At 35.4% G+C, this 11592-nt stretch overlaps 1 protein-coding gene across 1 annotated transcript; it reads left to right on the forward strand.

Moving 5' to 3' along the window:
• The first annotated feature begins 10687 nt into the window (after nucleotides 1–10687).
• On the forward strand, nucleotides 10688–11266 carry LOC133334045 (keratin, type I cytoskeletal 9-like). Its single transcript, XM_061542347.1, has one exon. The coding sequence runs from the start codon at nucleotides 10688–10690 to the stop codon at nucleotides 11264–11266; it is 579 nt and encodes a 192-aa protein (XP_061398331.1).
• Nucleotides 11267–11592: the final 326 nt, after the last annotated feature.

Consider the following 11592-nt stretch of genomic DNA (forward strand, 5'->3'; position numbering starts at 1 on the left):
AATTTCATCCCAATAGGAGCAACGTTGGTTATTTGGTGCACAAGTTACATGAAATCGGATAAAAATTTATACAGGTTATATCTATATCTTCATAAAATCGGATCAAAATATATAGAGGGTCATTTTAAACCTGAACCGATTTAAAGGAAACTTAATACACATCATTATGGGCTCAGATTAATGCACCATTTAGAGGAAATCGGTCGAATATATATGTATATATAAGTTAAATGTATATCAGGCTCGTTTTTAACTAAACTTAGCACACGCCTTCAATACGTGTAACTCAAAAACCATAAAATTAAAAAAAGCCAGTATGGAAAGTAGCCCAGTAGAAAATACTCTCTTGCGTGACAATTTCGTTAACGAATCGTTGACGAAATTTATGGAATTGCCATTCATGACTAAACACATGATATGTCGTCGAAAATGTCGTTCTTCTCGAAATATGAAAACAAAACAAAAATAGTCTGAATCGAGTGTACTATGAAATATTGACAGAAACAAATAGAAAATTCTTTCTGAAAATAAATATATATAAGAAATTTGAGATAAAGAAGACGTGCTATCTTTGTTAAAGTAGGTAAGTTTAAAAGAATATATAACTATTTGTATCATTATTTAAATGCATTGTTTTACTCTTAGCATGGGGAAAATAAATGTCAATTGCTGAAGTATTGTAAGTAATATCCGAAAGATGTTTCATATTCCAATGCATTTTAATTTTGTTGTTTCTTTACAGATGCTGTTAAAATGGAGATAATCATTACGCCAACTTCTCAGGCAATGTGGTTATTTATCTTACACAATATATTGTGTAAATATAAGGTATGTTTTTGTAATATAATAAATTTCATGCTATAAAAAATATACATGAAAAATATGTATGTATATACATTTTTATTTGAATTTTAAATGGAGTATGTGAGTATTATCGACGACAATATTGGTGACAATTGGTATACAGTCATCAACTAATGTGGAAGTGAATCTGTCGTTAACGAAAAGTAGGGAGATTAGTCCCCGAAGTTGTCGTCAACGACGACTTCGCTTACCCTGTCGCCCAAGTTGTCGTGCATAAATACTGCGACACTTGTGTGAAAATTTCGTCAACGATTTCACATTGTTGTCTGCAAAGTGTCTTCAAGGAATTGCCATTGTCTTACACGATATATGACTTTTCCATCTCTATCCGTTCAGCCAAATTTAAATTTTATCAAATTTAGTACAAATCCTACACTTCTGTCAGTAATTTTAATTCAAAATTTTAGGATTGCCGCTCAGTCCGTTTTCACAAACCAAAATGTACCATATTTAGTACCATCTAGTGTTTTAGTAACTTTAAGTACGAAATTCCTTAATCCATACCTTAATCCTGTAATTATACCCTTCACCACACTGTGGTACAGGGTATTATGTCTTTGTGCATATGTTTGTAACAGGCAAAAATAATCGAGTTAGACCCATGGTTCCTTTTGAGAATATGCATAGAATCACTTTCTGAGTCGATTTATGCATGTCCGTCTGTCCGTCCGTCCGTCCGTCCGTCCGTCCGTCCGTCTGTCCATGTAAAATTGTAAACAAAGTACAGGTCGCATTTATGATCCGAATTGGATGAAATTTGGCATAGGTCACTTATTCGGCCCAAGGACGAACCCTATTGAAATTGGGAAAAATCGGTTCAGATTTAGATATAGCTCCCATATATATATTTAACCGATTTAATGTGAACGGTCCCTATATATCTTTCGATTTGCACGAAATTTGGTACAGCCTAATCATTTAGGTCTAGAATGATGTCTGCCAAGTTTCGTGAAAATCGGTCCAGATTTAGATATAGCTCCCATATATAGTTTCGTCCGATTTCATGTAAATGGTGCACCAAAGTCCCTATATATGATTCGATTTGCACGAAATTCGGTACAGCGTAATGAATTAGGCCTATAATGATGTGTGCTGAGTTTCAAGAAAATCGGTTCAGATTTAGATATAGCTCCCACATATAGTTTCGTCCGATTTAATGTAAATGGTGCACCGAAGTCCCTATATATCTTTCGATTTGAACGAAATTTTGCACAGCGTACTGAATTAGGTCTAGAATGATGTGTGTTAAGTTTCTCGAAAATCGGTTCAGATTTAGATATAGCTCCCATATATAGTTTCGTCCGATTTCATGTAATGGTGCCCCAAAGTCCCTATATATATTTTCATTTGCACCAAATTTGGCATAACGTACTGAATTGGGCCTAGAGTGATGTCTGCCAAGTTTCGAGAAAATCGGTCCAGATTTCTGTATAGCTCGCACATATAGAGCTCACATATTTTAAGTAATTGACGCACTAAGACACCAATAGGAGCAAAACGTTCTGAAATTAGTATAACCTAACCTATGACAAGTTTGCTTGAAATCGCTTAATATTTGGATGGAGCTTCCATATATATTTTCGCATCAAACTCCTCATGTTAGTCAGATTCACATCAAATTTTGCACAACGTACAAAATTGAGCATAGAATTACGTAGTTGCGTTTTCAAGAAGTACAGACATAGCCCAACGTATGACCTATTTATATTTGTTTGAAGACGATTTACATACTTTGTCGATATATCTAGGTAGAATCACATTAAGATAAATATCACATATATTATTTCATCCAATTTCATGTTAATAGTCCTGTTTAATATACCCATAGTGGTGAAGGGTATCATATAGTCGGCCCCGTCCGACTTTACTACTTTCCTTACTGGTTTTAATACCAAATTTAGGTTTTCCATGTCTATCCTTTCACTCAAATCGAAACCATTTACAGTAGTTTTCGTTTATAGTCCACAACTATAGTTGCACAACTTTTGTGGACTATAAGCGAATTTGGACTATATCCGAATTTCGTTTTAAGTCCATTACTGGATTATAACTGAATCGTGATATAATACACGTCATGGACTATACACAAAACATGTACTTTTCTAAATAAAATTTAAGTTTATTAAAACAAATTCATATATTTAAAATAAATAAATTGTTTAAACAATAACCACTGCATTCTGGCCACGCATTTCATTAAACCATATAAGAAGCGCCTTTTCAATATCAGGGTGATCACCTTTTCTTTGACGCAATGTTTTTAGATTGCACGAATTGGAAGCTTTTTTAATTTTTGAACTATTTTTGATTATTTTATAAACTGTTGATTTATTTACTCTATACTTGGCACTCAGTTGTCCACATTTCATATTATTTTCTTCATAGTCTTTCAATAATTTTAATTTTTTCTCCACACTCAATGTAACGCGCGTATCCATTTTCACAACTTCTATGAATCTAGCAATTTTTGACATTTATAAATGTTGCCAGACATCCAAATGCCATTCAAGTTCAAAAAACTGGGTGGCCTATATGAAAATTTCAAAAAACAGGTGCCAGAAATCCAAATGTCATTCAAGTTCAAAAAACAGGGTGGCTTATATGAAAATTTTTCTATGCAATATTAGTTTTGCATGCACAGAAAATGTGGCCTATAAACGAAAATGGACTATAGGCGAAGTGGACTATAGAACAAATAATTTGTATGAATTTGGAAGAAAAATGTCAGTAAATAGTACTTTTTTCGCTTATATCCGTTTTTGGCCTTTAAGCGAAATGGACTATAAGCGAAAACTACTGTAGTTCTGTTCGTTCTTAACTACCTCAATCGTGTTCTCTAAGAGTAAACTAATTGAAATTTCAGTTTTCCATTTCTATCCGGTTTCCATTCCTATTAAATCGAAATTGTACCAAGTTTAGTACCTTTTGGTACACATACATTCCAACAGTATTTGTAAACCCAAATTGCAGAATTCCAGCCCAATCTGTTCACACAAAAACAAACGATAAAATATTTAGTACCATTTAGAACGTTTTGTTCCCATGAGTACGAATTTCCTAAACCAAATCAATCCTACACTCCAACAGTAATTTTAATTCCAAAATTCTGAACAACTTGATTTTGTGCAAACGGATAGGCTGGTCATCCGTTTGCACAAAATCAAGTTGTACCATGTACCATTTAGCACACATAAGTACTTTACTTTCATATCTCAATTCTACACTTCAACAATAACTATTATCCAAATTTTAGGTTTCCAGATCTCTCCGTTCACTCAAACCCAAATTGTACCAAATCTAATTCCATTTAGTACTATTCGTACACATAAATATGAATTCCCAAAGCTGTCTTTATAGTACAATCCTCAACAGTAATTTTAATTCCAAATTTCAAGTTTTCAGCTCTATCCGTTCAACCAAATCCAAATTGTACTAAATTTAGTACTTTCCTAAACTCATCAATCCTACAATCCAACTTTCATTTTAATTCCCAATTTCAAGACTCCAGCTCTATTTGTTCACCTAAATCCAACTTGAACCAAATTTTGTACTTTTAGTCCTCTACTCCAAAACTAATCCTAATTCCTCTTTTCAGGACTTAAAGGTTATATACGGCATTCTCGAATTAATTTATTACCGAGCAATGACCCTTAAACCGGGGTCAATGACCTTTAATCCGGATTAAGCCTTAATCCCCTATATGACCCTTAATCCGGGGTTAATAACCCTTAACCCCCTCAGTGACCCTTAATCCGGATTAAGCCTTAATCCCACTCAATGACCTTTAATCCGGGGTCAATGACCCTTAATCCGGATTAAGCCTTAATCCCCTCAATAACCATCAATCCCCTAAATGACCTTAATCCGGGGTCAATTACCCTTCATCCGGATTAAGCCTTAATCCCCTCAGTCACCCTTAATCCGGGGTCAATGACCCTTAATCCCCTCAGTGTCCCTTAATCCGTGGTCAATTACCCTTAATCCGGATTAAGCCTTAATCCCCTCAGTCACCATTAATCCGGGGTCAATGACTTTTAATCCGGGGTCAATGGCCCTTATTCCCCTCAGTGACCCTTAATCCCCTCAATGACCCTTAATCCGGGGTTAATAACCCTTAATCCCCTCAGTGACCCTTAATCCGGATTAAGCCTTAATCCCACTCAATGGCCTTTAATCCGGGGTCAATGACCCTTAATCCGGATTAAGCCTTAAACCCCTCAATAACCATTAATCCCCTAAATGATCTTAATCCGGGGTCAATTACCCTTAATCCGGATTAAGCCTTAATCCCCTCAGTCACCCTTAATCCGGGGTCAATGACTTTTAATCCGGGGTCAATGACCCTTATTCCCCTCAGTGACCCTTAATCCCCTCAATGACCCTTAATCCGGGGTCAACGACCTTTAATCCGGATTAAGCCTTAATCCCCTCAGTGACCCTTAATGCGGGGTCAATGACCTGTTATCCGGATTAAGCCTTAATCCCATCAGTGACCCTTATTCCGGGGTCAATGACCTTTAATCCGGGGTCAATGACCCTTAATCCCCTTAGTGACCCTTAATCCGGGGTCAATGACCCTTAATCCCCTTAGTGACCCTTAATCCGGATTAAGCCTTAATGCCCTCAATGACCTTAATCCGGGGTCAATGACCTTTAATCCGGGGTCAATGACCCCTAATCCGGATTAAGGGTCACTAAGGGGATTAAGGTCATTGACCCCGGATTAAGGGTCACTGAGGCGATTAAGGATTAAAGGTCATTGACCCCGGATTAAGGGTCACTGAGGGGATTAAGGCTTAATCCGGATTAAAAGTCATTGAACCCGGATTAAGGGTCATTAAGGGGATTAAGGGTCACTGAGAAATTACGGCTGAATTCGGCTTAAGGGTCACTAAGGGGATTATGGGTCATTGACCCCGTATTAAAGGTCATTGGCCCCGGATTTAGGGTCACTGAGGGGATTAAGGTTTAATCCGGATTAAAGGTCATTGACCCCGGATTAAGGGTCACTGAGGGGATTAAGGTTTAATCCGGATTAAAGGTCATTGACCCCGGATTAAGGGTCACGGAGGGGATTAAGGCTTAATCCGGATTAAGGGTCACTGAGGGTATTAAGGGTCATTGAGGGGATTAAGGGTCTTTGACCCCGGATTAAGGGTCACTGAGGAGATATAAGCTTAATCCGGATTAAGGGTCATTGACCCCGGATTAAGGTCATTGAGGAGATTAAGGCTTAAGCGAAATTAAGGGTCACTGAGGGGATTAAGGGTTATTAACCCCGGATTAAAAGTCATTGACTCAGGATTAAGGGCCATTGAGGGATTAAGACTTAATCCGGATTAAACGTCATAGACCCCAGATTAAGGGCCATTGCTTGTTAATAAATTAAATCGAGAATACCTTATATAACCTTAATATATAAAGGAGCTTAGTGGTAAGCGAGTGAGTGACTGTAAGATCATCGCCCAGACGAAACGGCTGAAGCTAGAAGCATGAAATTTTGAGTACTTATGTGTATGATAAGTACTAAATTTGGTAATATTTACATTTATTTAAGCGTATAGAGATGGAGTCCTGAAAATATGAATTAGGATTACTTTTGGAGTAGAGGACTAAAAGTACAAAATTTGATACAAGTTGGATTTAGGTGTACAGATAGAACTGGAGTCTTGAAATTGGGAATTAAAATGACTGTTGAAGTGTAGGATTGAGGAGTTCAGGAAATTCGTACTTATGGATACGAAACTACTAAATGTTAATAAATTTAGTACAATTTGGATTTTGGGTGAACGGATAGAGCTGAAAACCTGAAATTAGGAATTAAAATCACTGTTGAGGATTGAGCTATTGGGACAGACCAAGTAGAAAATACTCTCGTGCGTGACAATTTCATTGACGAAACGTTGACGAAATTTATGGAATTGTCATTCATGAGTAAACACATGATATGTCGTCGAAAATGTCGTTCTTCTCGAAATATGAAAACAAAACAAAAATAGTCTGAATCGAGTGTACTATGAAATATTCGGGTATGTTCTGGAACTCACGGTGTGTTCTTTTCACTTTACACATACACTTCACCTCAGAAGCTACCTCCTGTTCTGCTTCTCACGTGAATTTAAACTTTGAACTGCGACAAAAATAAACGTCGACATGGTACTTTGCAGAAATAGTGTTGCCATACAATATAAACTGTATTCGTTTTTAACATTGTTTCTATAATTTTTTAGTAATTTCGTTAATTCTAACGACAATTTTATTATTATTTTTTAATATTTTATTATTCGCAACATAAAATATATGTATGAAACCTCTGTAAAATCATTAATTTGTTGATTGATTTAAGGGGAACATTTGGTAACCCTATCTTCTTCGGCCTTACTTCAAATCAGCTGTTTGTGTCAAGCAAGAAATTCAGTTGAAGAAAATTCAAGACAAACCTTAGTATCTATTTAAAATTTGTTTTTAATGGTGTTCCATGTCCTATTTGTGATTTTAAACAAATTATACGCAATAATAACATATCATCATGTGCGTTTTTTATTTCAAAAAAGATTTTCTTTTATATGAAAAAACATGAATACACCCGACTCTCACTATGGAAATGTAAGTGTAAAGAATACACCTCAAATGGGTGTAAAGTGTGTTACAGAACACCTCGGCGTGTGTTCGATACACTTCTGCCATTGAAGTGAATGCCAGAACATGCCCGATTGACAGAAACGAAGAGAAAAATGTTTCTGAAAAAATATAAAGATATTTAGGTTAAATTTAAATATATAAGAATTAAGAATCGCGGTTAAAATAGGTAAGCTTATGTGAATATATAATTATTTGTATCATTTCTTAAATGCTTTCTTTCGGGTATGTTCTGGAACTCACGGTGTGTTCTTTTCACTTTACACATACACTTCACCTCAGAAGCTACCTCCTGTTCTGCTTCTCACGTGAATTGAAATTTTGAACTGCGACAAAAATAAACGTCGACATGGTACTTTGCAGAAATAGTGTTGCCATACAATATAAACTGTATTCGTTTTTAACATTGTTTCTGTAATTTTTTAGTAATTTCGTTAATTCTAACGACAATTTTATTATTATTTTTTTAATATTTTATTATTCGCAACATAAAATATATGTATGAAACCTCTGTAATATCATTAATTTGTTGATTGATTTAAGGGGAACATTTGGTAACCCTATCTTCTTCGGCCTTACTTCAAATCAGCTGTTTGTGTCAAGCAAGAAATTCAGTTGAAGAAAATTCAAGACAAACCTTAGTATCTATTTAAAATTTGTTTTTAATGGTGTTTCATGTCCTTTTTGTGATTTTAAACAAATTATACGCAATAATAACATATCGATCTATCATCATGTGCGTTTTTTATTTCAAAAAAGATTTTGTTTTATATGAAAAAACATGAATACACCCGACTCTCACTATGGAAATGTAAGTGTAAAGAATACACCTCAAATGGGTGTAAAGTGTGTTACAGAACACCTCGGCGTGTGTTCAATACACTTCTGGCGTTGAAGTGAATGCCAGAACATGCCCGTTTTACTCTTAGGATGGGGCAAATAAATGACAATTGGTGAAATATTGTAAGTAATATCTGAAAGATGTTTCATATTTTAAAGCGTTTTAATGTAGTTGTTTCTTTACAGATGATGTTAAAATGGAGAAAATCATCGCGACAACTTATCATGCAATGTATTTATTTATATTATTATAAACGTAAATGCAATGTATAATTCTTGTTATATAATAAATTGCATGCTACAAAAATATAAATTGAAAATGTATACATATGTATGTATGTATATTTTTATTTGCATTTTTAATGGGGTATGATTGATGACAATGGGTATACAGTCATCAACGAATGTGTAAACGACAGGAAGTGAATCTGTCGTTAACGAAAAGTGGGGAGATTAGTCGCCGAAGTTGTCGTCAACGACAACTTCGCTTACCCTGTCGCCCAAGTTGTCGTGCATGAATACTGCGACACTTGTGTGAAAATTTCGTCAACGATTTCACATTGTTGTCTGCAAAGTGTCTTCAAGGAATTGCCATTGTCTTACACGATTCGTTAATGTTGTCTGCAAGACACTTTCTACTGGGAGTAAAACCTATACCCTACTTCACCTTCACCAATTTGGGTAGTAGTCTCCTAGTCTCCTAACAGACGTCGCCTTTTCGAAAGAACATTGACATGAAATTGAACGGAATATATATATTTACCTTAAATCGGAAAAAATATATATGGGAGCTATATCTAAATCTGAACCGATATTCACGAAACTTAACACACCTCATTCTAGACTTAATTCAGTGCGCTATACTAAATTTCGTGCATATCGAAGATATATAGGGACTTTGGTTAACAATTTACATTAAATCGGACGAAAATATATATGGGAGTTATATGTAAATCTGAATCCAAGAAGCTTAGCACATATCATTTTGGACATAATTAATTACGCTATGCCAAATTTCGTGCATATCGAAATATATAGGGATATATATATTTACATTAAATCGGACGAAAATATATATGGGAGCTATATCTAAATCTGAACCGATATTCACGAAACTTAACACACCTCATTCTAGACTTAATTCAGTGCGCTATACTAAATTTCGTGCATATCGAAGATATATAGGGACTTCGGTTAACAATTTACATTAAATCGGACGAAAATATATATGGGAGTTATATGTAAATCTGAATCCAAGAAGCTTAGCACATATCATTTTGGACTTAATTAAGTACGCTATGCCAAATTTCGTGCATATCGAAATATATTTAGGGACTTTGGTACACTATTTACATTAAATCGGACGAAAATATATATGGGAGCTATATCTAAATCTGAACCGATTTTCAGGATACTTAACACACATCATTCTAGACCTAATACATTACACTGTGCCAAATTTCGTGAAATGGAAATATATATAGGGACTTTGGTGCACCATTTACATTAAATCGGACGAAAATATATATGGGAGCTATATCTAAATCTGAACCGATTTTCAGGAAACTTGACACACATTATTCTAGACCTAATTCAGTAAACTATGCCAAATTTCGTGCAAATCGAAAAATATATATGGGTACTTTGGTGCACAACTTACATTAAATCGGACAAAAATATTTGTGGGAGCTATATCTAAATCTGAACCGATTTTTCCGAATAGGGTCCATCCTTGGACCAAATAAATGAGCTGTGGCAAATTTTATCCAATTCGAATCAAAAATGCGACATGTACTTTGTTTTCAATTCAACATGGCAGATATATGGATAGACGGACATGCATAAATCGACTTAAAAAGAGATTCTATGCATATTCTCAAAAGAAACCATGTGTCTATCTCGTTTTCTTTTTTATGCACAATGATGATATAATACAATGTACCCTGTGGGGAAGGGTATAAACAATCATTCTTCGCGCAATTTTAATAACTTAGTAGCTTGCATGGCCGAGTGATTATGAATTAAAAGTTAAGGTGCGAATTTCTATGTTTCAATATTTTAGTTAACCACAAAATTAAACAAAAAATGCGTACTGCGTACTAGTATTAACGGATGTGTACAACTAAATTTTAACTATAGTGGACAAAATGCGAGCGGAACAAAAATATTTTTTTTGAAACAATGATTCCTTATTGTCAAGCGACATTTGAAAATCATTAATTTGTACTATAAAATCATCCTTATGTTTCATTAATGTCATTAGTCGTTTGTGTTCTATCATTGGAAGAACACAGCGGAATCCAAAGGAGAGATATAGATTTTAAACCTACACCATATTTTAAAAATGAAATTCTTCGTTTGCGTTCTTTCTTTGGTTGTTGCCTTGTTGGAACCTTCACAGGCCACATTTGATGTAATTGCCAGTGTACCTTCGGCAGGAGGGTATGCTGGCGGCTATAGTGCTGGATATGGTGGAGGTTATGGTGCTGGTTATGGTGGAGGCTATAGTGCTGGATATGGCGGCGGAAGTTATGGTGGCAATTATGGCAGTTATGGTCCCAGCTATGGCAATAATGTTAAAGTTGTCAAGTTGACTGTAGTTCCAAGTGGCTCATTCTCAGCTGGATCTTATGGTGCAGGATCGTATGGTGTTGGTTCATATGGTGCTGGTTCGTATGGTGTTGGATCTTATGGTTATGGTGCTGCTGTGGCTCCTGTAACTGCTGCCGTCACTACACCGGTCGTTACTGCCGTTACTACCCCTGTCGTTACCTCAACTGTTGGCGCATATGCCGGTGTCGGTTCATATGGTGTTGGATCTTATGGTGCTGGATCATATGGTTATGGCGGAAATATTATTCCTTCTTATGGTTATGGCAACACCTTTGGACAAGGTTATGGAGCAGCTGCTGGATGCTTTTAAATAAAGAATCGATTTTCAAAATTTTCCACGAATATTCCGAAGCCCTTAATTGTTGTTAATGTTTACAAATTATTGAATAATAATAAAAAAAAATAATAATTAATGTTGAACATTTTGTTTTTGATTGTGAGAAGATCTTGTTTGAAGTCTCTTTTTCTAAAATGGAATTAAATATGTCGACTATTTGACAATTAGATATTCACAGTTGGTGGATAGTGAAAATCGCAGTAAAATTCTTTAGCTAGCAGCAAATTAAATAACCAGTCGTGGACAATGAACGGACAGTGCCATTGAGGAAATAAGTGACTGCATATGTTCCCAATATT

Source organism: Musca vetustissima, unplaced genomic scaffold (genome assembly GCF_032173495.1).
Source record: "Musca vetustissima isolate MV318-11 ecotype Yass unplaced genomic scaffold, APGP_CSIRO_Mvet_v1 utg5179, whole genome shotgun sequence".
Classification (NCBI taxonomy): domain Eukaryota; kingdom Metazoa; phylum Arthropoda; class Insecta; order Diptera; family Muscidae; genus Musca; species Musca vetustissima.